At 49.3% G+C, this 17,726-nt stretch overlaps 1 protein-coding gene across 1 annotated transcript in view; it reads right to left on the bottom strand.

Annotated features, from left to right (window-relative positions):
• Positions 1-5,749: 5,749 nt before the first annotated feature.
• The window catches only part of LOC140420835 (uncharacterized), an 89,466-nt gene continuing 77,489 nt past the window's right edge, over positions 5,750-17,726 (bottom strand). Inside the window, exon 3 of the mRNA XM_072504908.1 lies at positions 5,750-6,826. Coding sequence (XP_072361009.1) covers positions 5,887-6,826 — 940 coding nt within the window. The 3' untranslated portion in view covers positions 5,750-5,886. The remainder of the gene's footprint in view (positions 6,827-17,726) is intronic.

Here is a 17,726-nt window from a genome sequence, read left to right as displayed (position 1 = left end):
GGTGTGGTAAGCCACTGTAGTACATTATATGTATTGTGGTAAACTGCTACTGTATTACATGTAATGTGGTAAACCACTGCCTGATGGCTCCACCTCCCCTCGGGCTCGGTATAAAGGTGGCTGGTCTCCACCCCTGCCCCAGTTCGGGATCAGAGGCCAGGAGGCTTTCTGTTTAGCTTATTAAAGCCTCAGTTACGTTCACTACTCGTCTTGTGTTCATTGATGGCACATCAATTTAATAAGCTAAACTTTTAAGATGAATTCATCGCTCAAGCCTGATCGCCTGGAGCTGGACCCACAGGCAGCCAACGCCACTGCAACATTCGAGCACTGGCTAAGCTGCTGCGAAGCTTACCTTGGATCCTCCACCGAAGACATCACCGACCTCTAAAAGCAGCAAATACTCAATGCACGGGTGAGCCCGCAAGTTTTCTTTCTTATCAGAGACGCTCCCTCGTATACGGAGGCGATAATGCTGCTTAACGGACAATATGTAAAGTCTGTAAACGAGGTGTACGCGAGGCACCTTCTTGCCACGAGGCGACAACGCCCGGGGGAATCACTAGCCGAATTCCTGCATGCCTTGTGGGTACTCGGCCGGAACTGTGCTTGCCAGGCGGTATCGGCTACCCAACACACGGAGCTGTTGATCAGGGACGCCTATGTCGCAGGCATTAAATCAAATTACATCCGCCAGCAATTGCTAGAAGGGGGTACACTCGGCCTCTCAGAGACAGTGCAGCTCTCAAATTTGCTGCAGGTGGCTTTCCAGAACATGGAGGCCTACACCTCCGACCATGCGGCACCCTCGTGGACCTCGTGGGCGCCGCCATCATCTGACTTGAGTGCAGCACAAGCCTGTGCCGTGCAGCAGCCCGCCAACGCCAGAAGCCTTAAGTGCTACTTTTGCGGCCAGGGTAAGCATCCCAGACAACGCTGCCCTGCACGGAACGCGATTTGCAATGGGTGTGGGAGGAAGGGCCACTTCACCAAAGTCTGCCAGGCCCGACCTGTCCCTAAAATTCCTAGGCCCAGCAGCGCTGCCTGCTGCCTGTCGGGGCCGCCCTCAGCTGCCGCGCCACCCGCCATGTGCGACCCGTGGGTGCCACCATGTTTGCTGCCACCCGCCATGTGAGATGTGAGGGCCGCCATCTTCGATTTCGCCTGCCACGCGCGACCCATGTGGGCAACCATCTTGGGACCACTCCACAGCCTCCCGGGACCCCTGCTCACCCGGTCGTATGCTGGCCAGCGCTACTTCCGACCGGCCCACCCATCACCTTCCGAAGCTCGCCTCCATCACACTTTACCAGTCTCGACTTCATCACCTCACAAAATCCACGATGACCGTCCGGATCAACGGGCACGAGACAGCCTGCCTTTTCGACTCCGGGAGCACAGACAGCTTTATACACCCAGATACAGTAAGGCGCTGCTCCCTCCCAATTTTACCCGCAACCTAGAAAATCTCCCTGGCTTCCGGATCACATTCAATAAAAATCAGGGGGTATTGTGTCGCGACCCTTACTCTACAAGGCGTAGAGTACACTAACTTTAAGCTCTATGTCCTTCCCCATTTCTGCGCTGCCATATTACTGGGGCTCGACTTCCAGTGCCACCTCCAAAGCCTTACCTTAAAGTTTGGTAGACCGTCCCCCCCCCCCTCGCCATCTGTAGCCTCGCGACCCACTCTCGCTCTTTGCTAACCTCACCCCGGACTGTAAGCCTGTCGCTACTAAGAACAGACGATACAGTGCCCGGGACAGGGCCTTTATCAGGTCAGAGGCCCAGCAACTCCAATGCGAAGGGATCATTGAGGCTAGTACCAGCCCTTGAAGAGCCCAAGTGGTGGTTGTCAAGGCTGGGGAGAAGCACCGGATGGTCATCGACTACAGTCAGACCATCAACCGGTACACGCAGCTCGATGCGTACCCCCTCCCCCGCAAATCTGACATGGTCAACCAGATTGCAGTATCGAGTCTTCTCCACAGTTGGCTTGAAGTCCGCGTACCACCAGCTCCCTATCCGCCCGGAGGACCGCCAATACACACTGCCTTCGAGGCAAATGGCCGCCTCTACCACTTCCTCAGGGTTCCCTTCGGCGTCACCAATGGGGTCTCGGTCTTCCAGTTAGAAATAGAGCGAATGGTTGACCAGTACGGGCTCTGGGCCATGTTCCCGTACCTAGATAATGTCACAATCTGCGGCCATGACCAGCAGGACCATGATGAAAACCTCCGGCATTTCCTCCACACCGCTAAACTCCTTAACTCACCTACAATAAGGAGAAATGCGTTTTCCACACAACCCGCCTCGCCATCCTTGGCTACGTTGTGGAAAGCGGAGTACTGGGGCCCGACCTCGACCGCATGCACCCCATCCTGGAACCTCCCCTCCCCGACTGCCCCAAGGCCCTGAAGAGATGCCTGGGGTTCTTCTCTTACTATGCCCAGTGGGTCCCCAAATATGCAGACAAGGTCCGTCCACTTATTAAATCCACCATTTTTCCCCTGAGGGCTGAAGCCCGCCTGGCCTTCAACCGCACCATGGCAGATATTTCCAAAGCCGCGATGCACGCTGTGGACGAGTCCATTCCGTTCCAGGTGGAGAGCGATGCGTCAGACTTTTCTCTGGCCGCTACCCTCAACCAGGCGGGAGGCCTGTGGCTTTCTTCACCCGTACCCTCCATGCCCCCGAAATTCGACACTCCTCCGTCGAAAAGGAAGCCCAAGCCATTGTAGAAGCTGTGCAACATTGGAGGCATTACCTGGCCGGCACCCGATTCACTCTCCTCACTGACCAATGGTCAGTTGCCTTCATGTTTAACAACATACAGCGGGGCAAAATCAAGAATGACAAGATTCTGAGGTGGAGGATCGAACTCTCCACCTTCAACTACGAGATCCAATACCGACCGGGCAAGCTCAATAAACCCCCAAATGCCCTATCTCGTGGTACATGTGCCAACGCACAAGTAGACCGACTTCGGGCCCTTCACAATGACCTCTGCCACCCGGGGGTCACCCGTTTTTTTCATTTTATCAAGGCTCGCAACCTGCCTTACTCAATCGAGGAGGTCAGGACCGTGACCAGGGACTGCAAGATCTGCACGGAGTGTAAACCGCACTTCTATCGGCCAGACAGAATGCACCTGGTAAAGGCCTCTCGCCCCTTTGAGCGCCTCTGCATCGACTTCAAAGGGCCCCTCCCCTCCACTGACTTAACGTGTACATCCTCAACGTTGTTGACGAATACTCAAGATTCCACTTTGCCATCCCATGCCCTGACATGACCTCTGCCACCGTCATCAAGGCCTGCACAGTCTCTTCACCTTGTTCGGGTTCCACACCTACATCCATAGCGATCGGGGTTCCTCCTTCATGAGCAAAGAGTTGCGGCAGTTCCTGCTTAGCAAGGGCATCGCCTCAAGCAGGACGACCAGCTACAACCCCTGGGGCAACGGACAGGTGGAGAGGAAGAACGCAACGGTCTGGAAGGCCGTCCTCCTGGCTCTACGGCCTAGACGTCTCCCAGTCTCCCGCTGGCAGGAGGTCCTCCCTGATGCTCTCCACTCCATCCGGTCTAAACTGTGCACTGCCACCAATGAGACGCCTCACGAACGTATGTTTGCCTTCCCTAGGAAGTCCACCTCCGGGGTCTCACTCCCATCCTGGCTGACAGTCCCAGGGCCCGTCCTCCGGAAACATGCGAGGAGTCATAAATTGGATCCCCTCATAGAACATAGAACATTACAGCGCAGTACAGGCCCTTCGGCCCTCGATGTTGCGCCGACCTGTGAAACCACACAAACGCCCATCTACACTATTCCCTTATCGTCCATATGTCTATCCAATGACCATTTGAATGCCCTTAGTGTTGGCGAGTCCACTACTGTTGCAGGCAGGGCATTCCACACCCTTACTACTCTCTGAGTAAAGAACCTACCTCTGACGTCTGTCTTATATCTATCTCCCTCAATTTAAAGCTATGTCCCCTTGTGCTAGACATCACCATCCGAGGAAAAAGGTTCTCACTGTCCACCCTATCCAATGCTCTGATCATCTTGTATGCCTCAATTAAGTCACCTCTTAACCTTCTTCTCTCTAACGAAAACAGCCTCAAGTCCCTCAGCCTTTCCTCATAAGGACCACGATGCCAACCTCCAAAGATTTCTCCAAACCGCCCGAACCCTTAACCTCACTTACAAGGAGAAATGCGTTTTCCGCACAACCAGACTCGCCGTCCTTGGCTACGTCGTGGAAAACGGGGTTCTAGGACCCGACTCCGACTGTATGCGCCCCCTCCTGCAACTCCCCCTTCCCCACTACCCCAAGGCCCTGAAAAAGTGCCTCAGGTTCTTTTCTTAATACGCCCAGTGGGTCCCCAACTATGCGGACAAAGCCCGCCCACTAATCAAGGCCACCATCTTCCCACTGGCGGCTGAGGCCCGCCACGCCTTCAGCTGCATCAAGGCGGGTATCGCCAAAGCTGCAATGCACGTGGTGGACGAGTCTGTCCGCTTCCAGGTGGAGAGCGACGCATCAGAGGTCGCCCTCGCCGCTACCCTCAATCAGGCAGGCAGGCCAGTAGCATTTTTTTCATGAACCTCACCACCTCCGAAATTCGACACTCCTCGGTCGAAAAAGAAGCCCAAGCCATCGTGGAAGCCATGCAGCACTGGAGGCACTACCTCGCTGGTAGGAGGTTTACCCTCGTCACCGACCAACGATCGGTAGCCTTCATGTTCGAAAATACGCTGTGGGGCAAGATCAAGAATGATAAAACCTTGAGGTGGAGGATCGAACTCTCCACCTATAACTACGATGTAGTATATCATCCTTGGAAGCTCAACGAGCCTCCTGATGCCCTGACCCGCGGCACATGCGCCAGCGTGCAAGATGACCGACTACGGGCTATCCACGATGACCTCTGCCACCTCGGGGTCACCCGGCCTCTCCACTACAGCAAGGCCCGCAACCTGCCCTACTCCACTGAGGAGGTCAGAGCCATGACCAGGGACTGCCAAATCTGTGCTGAGTGTAAGCCGCATTTCTATCGACCGGATAAAGCCCACCTGGTAAAGGCATCCTGGCCCTTTGAGCGCCTCAGTATCGATTTCAAAGGGCCCCTCCCCTCCACCAACCAAAACATATTTCCTCAACATCATCGACGAGTTCTCCCGCTTCCCCTTTGCAATCCCTTGCCCCGACATGACTACGGCCACCATCATTAAAGCCCTACATAGTGTCTTCACCCTGTTTGGTTTCCCCACGTATGTTCAGTGACCGGGGCTCGTCATTCATGAGTGACAAACTGCATCAGTACCTGCTCAGTAAGGGCATCGCCTCGAGCAGGACTACCAGTTATAATCCCCAAGGAAACGGGCAGGTGGAGAGGTAGAACGCGATGGTCTGGAAGACCGTCCTCCTGACCCTACAGTCTAGGAATCTCCCAGTCCCTCACTGGCAGGAGGTCCTCCCCGACGCACTTCACTCTATTAGGTCCCTCCTTTGCAAGGCCACAAACGAGACCCCTCATGACCGCCTATTTGCTTTCCCTCGGAAATCCACCTCCGGGGCCTCGCTTCCGCTTGAAGCAAATTGATCTTTCTGCACAGTCTTAAAAAATCTTAACGGTTTGGTACGGTATCTTCGCGACTGTTCACATCAGGCCAGGCGCCCGTTACAGAGGAGACAGGGAAGAGAAAAAGCCCTTCAAAAGAAGATAGTAAAAGACTCAAAGCACTATATATGTAACACAAAGCTGATTTATTTTGAATTTTAGTCAGAATATTTACATCATGAATTGAGCTGAAGTTCATGAACACCAGCAGAAACAAGTCTAAACAAACATCAATCCTGGATATTATCAAAACTTCATCACTGGTTACTTGCAAACCTGCTGGTGTCTCAGCAGGTTGGATAACTGACTGAATCCCTTCCCACATTTGGAGCAGGTGAATGGTCTCTCTCCAGTGTGAGCTCGCTTGTGTCGCAGCAGGTTGGATGACTGAGTGAATGCCATACCACACTTGGAGCAGGTGAAAGACCTCTTCCCAGTGTGGATTCGCTGGTGGACAGTGAGCTGAGATTGTTTCCTGAATCGAGTGCCACAGTGGGAGCACCCGAATGGTCTCTTGTCAGTGTGAACACGTTGATGGGACATCAGGTCCTGGGAACTTTTATAGAAGTTCCCACAGTCTGGGCATTTAAAAGGTCTCTCATCACTGTGAACTCGCTGGTGTCTCAGCAGGTTGGAAGATTGAGTGAATCCCTTCCCACATTTGGAGCAGGTGAATGGTCTCTCCCCAGTGTGAACCCGCTGGTGTTCAGTGAGTTGAGATGCTCGTCTGAACCCAGTCCCACAATGAGAGCATCTGAACGGTTTCTCGTCAGTGTGAACACGTTGATGGAACATCAGGTTCCCAGTACTTTTATAGCACTTCCCACAGTCTGGGCATTTAAAAGGTCTCTCCCCAGTATGAACTTGCTTGTGTCTCAGCAAGGTGGATAAGTCAGTAAATCCCTTCCCACACTCGGAGCAAGTGAACGGCCTCTCCCCAGTGTGGACTCTTTGGTGTGCAGTGAGTTCAGATGATCGCCTGAACCCAGTCCCACAGTGGGAACATGCAAACGGTTTCTCATCAGTATGAACACGTTGATGACGTGACAATTCTCCAGAACTTTTAAAGCATTTCCCACAGTCTGGGCATTTAAATGGTCTTTCCCCAGTATGAACTCGCTGGTGTATCAGCAGGTCAGATGCAACGGTGAATCCCTTCCCACACTCACAGCAGATAAATGGTTTCTCCCCAGTGTGAGTGCGCCAATGAGTTTCCAGCCCAGATGGGGTTCTGCATCCTTTCCCACACTCCCCACATTTCCAAGGTTTCTCTCCAGTGTGATTGCATTTATGTTCTGACAGACCAGATGATTGACTGAATCCTCGCCTACACACAGAATACATGTACGGCTTCCCCCCACTGTGAACAGTGCTTTTTCCTTCCATGTCCAAAATCTGATGATATTCCGGTTACGATAAGTTAGGCGACTGTGATGTTTGGTTTCAATTTCTCAACTGCAAATCGGCGCCTGTAAAACTGATTTAGAACAGAAAAAAGGGAGTGAGACAAAAACAAAGGCAGGTTATGAAATTGAGCTGAATGAACCTGGTCATTTGTGAGACCGGCACAAACACCATCATATCCAAGTCACACACTACTGACTTGTCTGACATCCAGTACTGGATGCACAAAATGTTTTTCCAGTTGGGAAGTCATTATCTTCAGTCACAGATACAAACCCTATTCCCAAACCACTGACTACATCCCTCTCCCTGACAATGTCTAAGGCTGAACCAGAGTGTTCACAATCATTGTGAAATATTTCACCGCAAGATCAGCTTCCAACATTCACATCTTCACCAATTCCGCTCATTTCCATCTCAGGAACTTCACCCGACTCCACCCCAGCCTCTGCTCATCTACTGAAACTCTCATCCATTCCTTTGAAACCTCGAGATTTAACTATCCTAAAACACTCCTAGCCAGCCTCCCACATTCAACCTCCCTGAAATCTGGAGGGCATCCAAATCTCTGCTGCCCATATGTTTATTCACACCAAGTCTTGTTCACACATTACCCCTGTGCTCATTGACCTACACAGGGGGAGAAGGTAGTCAAGAAGGCATACGGCATGCTTGCCTTCATTGGCCGGGGCATTGAGTATAAGAATTGGCAAGTCATGTTGCAGCTGTATAGAACCTTAGTTAGGCCACACTTGGAGTATAGTGTTCAATTCTGGTCGCCACACTACCAGAAGGATGTGGAGGCTTTAGAGAGGGTGCAGAAGAGATTTACCAGAATGTTGCCTGGTATGGAGGGCATTAGCTATGAGGAGCGGTTGAATAAACTCGGTTTGTTCTCACTGGAACGAAGGAGGTTGAGGGGCGACCTGATAGAGATTTACAAAATTATGAGGGGCATAGACAGAGTGGATAGTCAGAGGCTTTTCCCCAGGGTAGAGGGGTCAATTACTAGGGGGCATAGGTTTAAGGTGCAAAGGGCAAGGTTTAGAGTAGATGTACGAGGCAAGTTTTTTTTACACAGAGGGTAGTGGGTGCCTGGAACTCGCTGCCGGAGGAGGTGGTGGAAGCAGGGACGATAGTGACATTTAAGGGGCATCTTGACAAATACATGAATAGGATGGGAATAGAGGGATACGGACCCAGGAAGTGTAGAAGATTGTAGTTTAGCCGGGCAGCATGGTCGGCATGGGTTTGGAGGGCCGAAGGGCCTGTTCCTGTGCTGTACATTTCTTTGTTCTTTGTACAAACGCTCAGGTTTAAGAAATGCTTAACTATTCTCATTGTTGTTATCAAATGCCCCTATGGTCTTTCCACTCCCCATCTCTGTAATCTTCTCCAGCCTACCCCCTATCTCTGTAATCTCCTCCAGCCTTCCCATCCTGGGAAATCTGTGATCCTTTTATTCCTACATCAGGAACATTTCTGATATTTATTATTCCATTTTTGGTGGCTGCACCCTTAGTGTCAAAACTATAAAATTTGGAATTCCCTCCTGAAACATCTGTCTCATTTTTTAATAATAATCTTGATTGTCACAAGTAGGCTTACATTAACACTGCAATGAAGTTACTGTGAAAAGCCCCTCGTCGCCACATTCTGGCGCCTGTTCGGGTTCACTGAGGGAGAATTCAGAATGTTCAATTCACCTAACAGCATGTATTTCGGGACTTGTGGGAGGAAACCAGAGCACTCTGAGGAAACCAATGAAGACACAGGGAGGATGCGCAGACTCCACACAGAAAGTGGCCCAAGCTGGGAATCGAACCTGTGACCCTGGTGCTGTGAAGCAGCAGTGCAACCCACTGTGCTACCTTGCTGCCCTGTAATATACTCCTTAGAACCCACCTCTTTAACTAAACATTTATCTGCCCTGGTATCGCCTCATGCTTCCATATTTATTCGTAACACCTTGCAATGTTGTCTTACACAGAAGATGCTATGCAAATACAGATTTGTGCTGTGGATTGGACAATTTTCACAATTTTTCATCATTGCTGGCCAAATAAACTGTAACTCCTAACCTAACACCTTCACCACATAGAATGTAGAGGCTCAAGAACACCAAATATCATCTTCACTAGAAGGAACTGCGATTGGCAATATCTGCTGGACTTGTTAATGAAAAAGCAAAGGAGTGCACAACATTCTGATGGATTCAGGGAAGGTAGATAAAGAAAAGCGGTTCCCGTTGGCTGAACATAAAAGGATTATGGGACACTGTAATGACTTAGGCCAGGCCTTTGAGATTGGCCAATTAGAATACGAGTTCCCTGATTAGTGGCCCAGTCAGGGAACCCCTTTCTGCGTATATAACAGGGAGTGTCCGATCTTCTGCACTCCCGGTGTAGACAGCAGACTGAATGGCCATGGTTATTCAACTGTCCGGTCTGTAAATGAAAGGAATTCTGGTGACGGGACTTCTGCCTCCATGGACTGATTACAGTGGCGGCGAGGAAAACGGAACGACCTGAAGAAACCTGCTCGTCAGCAGCTGCCTCATATTGAGGGTAAGCCACTGGCAGGCAAAATGCCTTTATTCGGAAAGTTGGACTCTTTTGACCCTGCAGTGAAAGACTGGGCCCAATATGTAGAGCGGATGAAGTACTTCTTTCGAGCAAACAATATAATTCTGTATGAAAAGCAATGGGTCATTCTGCTGACTGCGTGTGGGCCAGCAGCCTTTGCCATTATTAGCATGTCTCACTTTTCCGGAGGCACCGGACACGAAAACTTTCCAGGAATTGACGGACTTAGTAAAAGAGTACTATGACCCTCAGCCACCTCTGATCCTGCGAAGGTACCGGTTTTACTCAGCATTCTGAGACACTGGGGAGTCAGTTACAAACTTTTTTTTTCTTTCTTTTTTTAATATAAATTTAGAGTACTCAATTAATTTTTTCCAATTCAGGGGCAATTTAGTGTGGCCAATTCACCTACCCTGCACATCTTTTGGGTTGTGGGAGCGAAACCCACGCAAAAACAGGGAGAATGTGCAAACTCCACACGGACAGTGACCCAGAGCCAGGATCGAACCTGGGACCTCAACAGCGTGAGGCAGCAGTGCGACCCACTGCGCACTGCGCCATCGTGCTGCCCCAGTTACAAACTTTTTAACAAGATTAAGGCGATTAGCAAAGGCTTGCGAATTTGGCCTGACGCTAAATGAGATGCTCCGAGAGCATTTGGTATGTGGAATAAATAATTTAGCAATGCAGAAACGTCTGTTAGCAGAGGCCGAGCTGGATTGCAAACAAACATTGCAGCTGGCTTTGTCCTTAGAAAAATCGGCAAGTGGAGCACATGAGTTAGACACCCATACTAGTGAAATTGAGTTAAGGGATTACCGCTGGGGGATAGGCAACTGCATAGCCACCCTCAGGAGTGACTCGGATACTAAGTTAACCAGGCCCACTCGCAGAAGCCCTCCCAAGCAAGGGAAAATTAGGTCCAGACAGACAGCAGCCCCTGCAGCCATTCGCCCGGCAAAATATTGTAGTTGTTGCCAGAGATCGGAGCCAGAAAGGAGAAATAGTAGCCCAAAACCAGCATCTTGGAGAAGGTCACGTTGGCCGCTGTACAGGAGAATGCATAAGCTGCAAGCCCCACCTACCTCCGACGAGGAACAACTAAATTGTGTAACGATGGCAAAATCAAAACCCATTAAATTATCCATAAGGTTGAATGGACGTCCCACACTGATGGAAGTCGACACTGGAGCAGCCATATCAGTGATAGGGGAAACAGTATTCAATAAAATTCACACTGCACTCCAACCCTTATTCCTAACCAGGACTGAGGACATATACAGGGGATCCACTGAGAGTGTTGGGCACAACGCATGTAATTGTGGCTTATGGAGAGCAACTGGTTAATGAAATGAAAATCGCTTGTCACAAGTAGGCTTCAATGAAGTTACTGTGAAAAGCCCCTAGTCGCCACATTCCGGCACCTGTTCGGGGAGGCTGTTACGGGAATTGAACCGTGCTGCTGGCCTGCCTTGGTCTGCTTTTCAAGCCAGCGATTTAGCCCTGTGCTAAACAGCTGGCTTTAATGGTAGTGAAAGGTGTGAGTCCAAGCTTAGTGGGACGAAACTGGCTAAAAGAGATCCAGCTGGATTGGGTAAACATTTTCCAGCTGGAAAATGGCCGCCTGAGCGAACTCCTGCGCAAATATCTAGAGGTTTTCCGAGAAGGGCTCGGAACAATAAAGGGAGCAAAGGTGACATTGCATGTAGATCCAGAAGCAGTCCCAAAATTCTACAAGGCCCGACCAGTACCCTTCGCATTAAGGCAGAAAATCGATATGGAAATAAAACAATTAGTGTGTGAGGGAATAATAAAACCGGTCCAGTTTGCAGAGCGGGTGGCACCCGAGGTGCCTATCCTTTAGCCGGACGGCTCGGTCCACCTTTGTGGAGATTTCAAATAAACGATTAACCGCTACTCACAACTGGAAAATACCCAATTCCCCGGATTGAGGATTTGTATGCAAAGCTGGCTGGAGGATTCCTATTCTCAAAGCTGGATATGATCCACGCATATCTACAGCTGAAGCTGGACGAAGAGTCCCAAAAATTCTCAACGATAAACACCCTGAAGGGCCTTTTTCAGTATACAAGATTACCCTTCGGGGTATCGTCAGCTTGTGCGATATTCCAGAGGACAAGGAGAATATATTGCAAGGGCTACCACAAGTCGCCATTTACCTGGACGACGTCCTCATTACAGGAAAAACAAAGGCAGAACACCTGCAAAACCTGGAGGAAGTCCTTAGGAGGTTTTCAGCAGCGCCTAAAGAGGGAGAAATGTGTTTTCCTAGCACCTCAAGTAAGCTATCTGGGGTACAAGGTTGACAAATCAGGGCTACACCCTTTGGAGGATCGGGTGAGGGTGATTAAAGATGCCCCAGCCCCCACCACAATCCAGGAGTTCAGGTCTTTTTTAGGACTGGTGACATATTATGGAAAGTTCATACAGAACAGAGCTTCCATCTTGGACCCCCTACAGCAATTACTAAAAAAGGGGCAAGCCTGGGAGTGGTCCGCCCGCCAAGACAGGGCTTTCAAGAAGATAAAAGAACAGCTTTCCTCAGAGAACGTCTTGGCACACTACGACCCCAGGAAACAGTTGGTGCACACTTGCGACATGTCTCCATATGGCGTTGGTGCAGTTTTGGCACACAAGAGGACAAACGGACAGGAACGACCTATAGCGTTTGCTTCCAGGACGCTGGCAGCAGCAGAACTAAAGTACGCCCAAATCAAAAAGGAAGGACTGGCTGTGATCTTCGCGGTGAAGAAATTTCACAAGTACTTGTACAGGCGGAAATTCACTATAATTACAGACCACAAGCCATTGCTGGTTTTCATAGAATTTACAGTGCAGAAGGCCATTCGGCCCATCGAGTCTGCACCGGCTCTTGGAAAGAGCACCCTACCCAAGGTCAACATCTCCACCCTATCCCCATAACCCAGTAACCCCACCCAACACTAAGGTCAATTTTGGACACTAAGGGCAATTTATCATTGGCCAATTCACCTAACCCGCACATCTTTGGACTGTGGGAGGAAACCGGAGCACCCGGAGGAAACCCACGCAGACACGGGGAGGATGTGCAGACTCCGCACAATGACCCAAGCCGGAATAGAACCTGGGACCCTGGAGCTGTGAAGCAATTGTGCTATCCACAATGCTACCGTGCTGCCCTTGTTGAAAGGTTTGTTGAAAGAAGACAAAGCAATACCACCAATAGCTTCAGCCCGGATCCAACGTTGGACCCGACTACTGGTGGCATAGCAGTATCAACTGGAACATCAGCCAGGAACCCGGGTGGCAAATGCCGATGCACTAAAGAAGGCTGCCATTATCGGACGCCCCGCCATTAGTACCCAAAATAGAGGAAACGGTAATGATGTTACATTTCCTGGACACCCTTCGTGGCCACACAAAACATTCGTTTATGGATCCAAAGGGACCAGGTTTTGTCAAAAATAAACCACATGGTGCTAATGGGGGAGATGGAAAGACCGGTTCAGGCGGAATTCCACCCTTACTGGAGCAGAAGAGAGCAGATCCCCATGAAAGATGGGATCCTGCTATGGGGGGCTCGAGTAATAGTTCCAAGTCCAGGCCGCCGAGCCATACTGGCTGAACTACATCATGGCACCCTGGAGTCTCAAAAATGAAGATGCTGGCCAGAAGTTATGTCTGGTGGCCGGCGCGAGGGGTGTAATGACTTAGGCCAGGCCTTTGAGATTGGCCAATTAGAATACGAGTTCCCTGATTAGTGGCCCAATCAAGGAACCCCTTTCTATGTATATAACAGGGAGTGTCAGATCTTCTGCACTCCCAGTGTAGGCAGCAGACCGAATGGTCATTCCGCTGTTGGGTTTGTAAATAAAAGGAATTCTGGTGACGGGACTTCTGCCTCCGTGGACTTATTACAAACACAAATCTCCGATTTTTGACAAGGTCTTCTGTAGGGGGATGTGAAGAGGAAATTTTACAAACAGAGTAGTACTGACTGGAATTTATACTCAAAGGTAGATGATATCCTGGTCCTGATAAATCGAGTAATTTTGCCAGGTTCTCATCTGATCATAGAATAGAATCCCTACTGTCCATCGACTCTTATGTTTCGTTTGAGTTTCCATTTTGCAAATCCACGTCTAACATCCTGCAAAAGAAGTTTACAAAATACATCACAGTAAGTTCAGGATAGAAAATAAGAGACAAACATTTCTCCTGTTTGGAGCTTTGTGTGTAAACGCTCCCCATCTAGTTCCCTATGAAAGAAGTTTCCAAAATCCATCAGTGTCAGTCCAGGATGGAAACTCATTCCCTCCTCCCTCCTCGAGTAGGATGACCGCGCATGCGCCCCGTTGCACATTGCGGCCGTTAACCTGGGGCCTCCAATACAGGCAGCTGCTGCCGCAACCCTGTTTGGTGCGAACACAGCACCAATCTGCTCTTATTTGGGACTTTAAACAGCCCCTTGGTCGTTATGACGGTTCCCACCCACTCCGCCGCCTCCATTACCCTCTCATAATCGGCCGTTTTTCAACAGTTATGGAGTCGAAATTTTCACCATTCAACAGCTGCAGTGAACACAGCGCGCATGCTCCATTTCTCTCATTGCCGCTGCGTCTGCGCAAATTGTTCCTGTTGTGAAGATCGGGCACAATCTGATTCGCTTTGAACGCTGGGGAATTAACCTCCCATTGAAATAGTCTGTATTGTGATTCACCAAAGACACGAGGGAAATTATAAATGCAGCAACCAAAATTTTCAAAACAAGATAGTTTTATCCTGGATGTAATTGACAGCAGAATAAATTTCTACAAGTAAATATGAACTCACTGGAGACTCAGCTGGTGTAACAAACACGTATTTTTTTCCCAGACAGAGAACATTTAAACTCTGTCTTGACAATAAGAATGCACTGATTGTGGATGAAATCTTTAAACTTTTAAAGCTGCTCTCTTAACAGATGGAGAATCTGAATGGTCTCTTTCTGGTGCAACTGCTGCTGTGTAAATGGGGTGACTGAGTGAATCTCTTTCCACTTTCACCTGGTGAACATTCATTTCGCAGGCGGACTTTACCCCTGGATTTCCAGCTCAGGCGTGGATCTCAAGCTCTCAAGTGATGGGTTCCACATTCACACCACACTTGCATTTGGTACTGTCCACTCTATCTGTGGAAATAAAGAAACTCAATTTATGTGGTCTTTCATCAGAAATTCACAGAACCATAGATCAGACCTGAAACGTTAATTCTTGTTCAATACACAAAAATGTTGCTACATCTATTGAGTATTTAAAGCTCCTGAATTGTGCATTAAATTTATTGGTGACTAACTTACATTTTTTTCCTCCAGCTGCAAATGAAACTTGCCTACACTGGCAAAGGCTTTCATTATCTGAAAGGTGGTAATCAGGTCATCCCACTCGCTCCAGAGAAAATGTGTTCAATCGTTCCTTGATGGGCACAACCATAAATGAACAAGTTTTGGTAATGTTTCTGCCCAGTTTTGAACTGTGCAATTTCTGTGCGAGATGACCATGTTCCCCAGTCCCCTACTAAAACTGCTTCGTGAAGAACCCAATAGAGATGGTCGATAGCTTAAAGTTCTTTGGGGGTCACCATCACCAACAGTCTGTCTTGGTCCACTCATGTTGATGCAAGTCAAGAAAGCCCAACAACGTCTCTACTTCCTACGGAAGCTAAAGAAACTTGGCATGTCTGCATCAACTCTCTCAAACTTCTACAGACTTTGGAAAAAAGAATAGAGGCATGGACTATTTTCTAAATGGTGACAAAATTCATAATGCTGAAGTGCAAAGGGACTTGGGAGTCCTAGTCCAGGATTCTCGAAAGGTAAACTTGCAGGTTGAGTCCGTAATTAAGAAAGCAAATGCAATGTTGTCATTTATCTCAAGAGGCTCGGAATATCAAAGCAGGAATGTACTTCTGAAGCTTTATAAAGCACTAGTTAGGCCCCATTTAGAATACTGTGAGCAATTTTGGGCCCCACACCTCAGGAAGGACATACTGGCATTGGAGCGGGTCCAGCGGAGATTAACACGGATGATCCCAGGAATGGTAGGCCTAACATATAATGAATGTCTGAGGATCCTGGGATTATATTCATTGGAGTTTAGGAGGTTGAGGGGGGATCTAATAGAAACTTACAAGATAATGAATGGCTTAGATAGGGTGGACGTAGGGAAGTTGTTTCCATTAGCAGGGGAGACTAGGACCCGGGGGCACAGCCTTAGAATAAAAGGGAGTCACTTTAGAACAGAGATGAGGAGAAATTTCTTCAGCTAGAGAGTGATGGGTCTGTGGAATTCATTGCCACAGAGGGCGGTGGAGGCTGGGACGTTGAGTGTCTTTAAGACAGAAGTTGATAAATTCTTGATTTCTCGAGGAATTAAGGGCTATGGAGAGAGAGCGGGTAAATGGAGTTGAAATCAGCAATGATTGAATGGTGGAGTGGACTCGATGGGCCGAATGGCCTTACTTCCGCTCCTATGTCTTATGGTCTTATGTGCCATAGAGAGCTTCCTACCCGGCTGCATCACAGCTTGGTAGGGCAGCTGCTCGGCCCAAGATCGCAAGAAACTGCAGAGTGTGGTGAACTCAGCCCAACACATCACACAAGCTTGCCGTCCTCCCATTGATTCTGTATACACCTCTTCGCTGCCTCAGGAAGGCAGACAGCATTGTCAGAGACCCCTCACACCCAGGCTTTGCCTTTTTCCAGACCCTTCCATTAGGCAGAAGATACAGAGGTCTGAAGACCCGCTCATCCAGACATAGGAACAGCTTCTTCCCCACAGCTACTAGACGCCTCAACGACTCTCCCTTGGACAGATCTGTTCCCTGTAAGAACACTATTCACGACGTCCTATGCTGCTCTTGCTCATGTTTAGCCCGTTGTTCCACACCGTAACCAATCACTGTTTGTCAATATACCATTTGTTAATGTACTTTGTCGATTATTCTTTCTTTTGTCTTCTAAGTACGTACTGTGTATGTTCCCTTGGCCGCAGAAAAATACTTTTCACTGTACTTCGGTACATGTAACAATAAATCAGAGCTGTGTGGAATGTTAAACTGACATCATGCAGCAGCCCTTTGGGTCTTTGTTTTGAAGACAACTAATTTGGTTGTTCTTATTACAAATGCTGGACACAGACTTCCAGTGGTGACCAGTGAGTGGTCGCACATAGAGTGGCTCCTGCTTGAAGCTGTTGTTTTTTGCCATTTTCACCATTGTTTTGGGTAGATTCAGTGGAAAAGTGGAGCGAAGTGTGTAAGGGAAAGGGTTCTCCCCTGGATGGGCATGTTTATGGGCGATCAGAACCGGCTGAAGACAGTGAAGGACCTGGCAAAAGAGTTGGAGGAGACTAGTGGCGTAGTTCCAGTATGAAAATGGGTGGGATCATCAATGGCGGGAAAGCTGCAGATGGAGCAATTGATAGGCTTCATTAAAGGGGGTTTCGGCAGCAAAGAAAGGAGATGCAGAGCGACTGACCGTAGGAGATGGAGGAGGCAGTGGCACCTTTTCGTGGGACCCTAGAACGGTTGGAAAAGTGCCCCTAAACACAGGGGATGACAATACGGGAGGCAAAGAAGGTGGTGTCCGACCAGAGTGACTGTATTGTGTCTTTGGAAGCGGAGGTGACCTGGGGGATCTGTGCAAGTCACTGCGGACCAAGGTGGAGAACTAGGGGAAAAGATCCAGGCAACAAAACCTGTTGATTGTGGGTCTGCCGGAGGGAACAAGTGCCTCAAACTACATCACGAGGATGTGGGCCAGGTTGGTGGAGGAGAAGGTATTGGAAAAGGCCCCAGTGGTGGACCAGGCCCATAGGTCATTGAGGAGCAGGAGAGCCGCCACCGGCAATGATTGTGCGGATGCACAGGTTTCTGAACAAAGAAAAGAACCTGAAGTGGGCCAAGGAGAAACAGGTCTGTGAGTGGGAGGGAAATCGAGTGCGGATTTATAAGGACATTGGAGCGGAATTGGCCAGGATGCAAGCAGGATTCAACAAGGCCAAGGCAGTGCTATACCAGCGACAGATTTGATTTGGGGTGGTGCACCTGGCCAGACTTTGGATAACCTATGATTGC

The sequence above is a fragment of the Scyliorhinus torazame genome, chromosome 5 (genome assembly GCF_047496885.1).
Source record: "Scyliorhinus torazame isolate Kashiwa2021f chromosome 5, sScyTor2.1, whole genome shotgun sequence".
Taxonomy (NCBI): domain Eukaryota; kingdom Metazoa; phylum Chordata; class Chondrichthyes; order Carcharhiniformes; family Scyliorhinidae; genus Scyliorhinus; species Scyliorhinus torazame.
The sequence above is the reverse complement of the archived record's forward strand: the minus strand, read 5'-3'. Positions and strand labels throughout refer to the sequence as shown.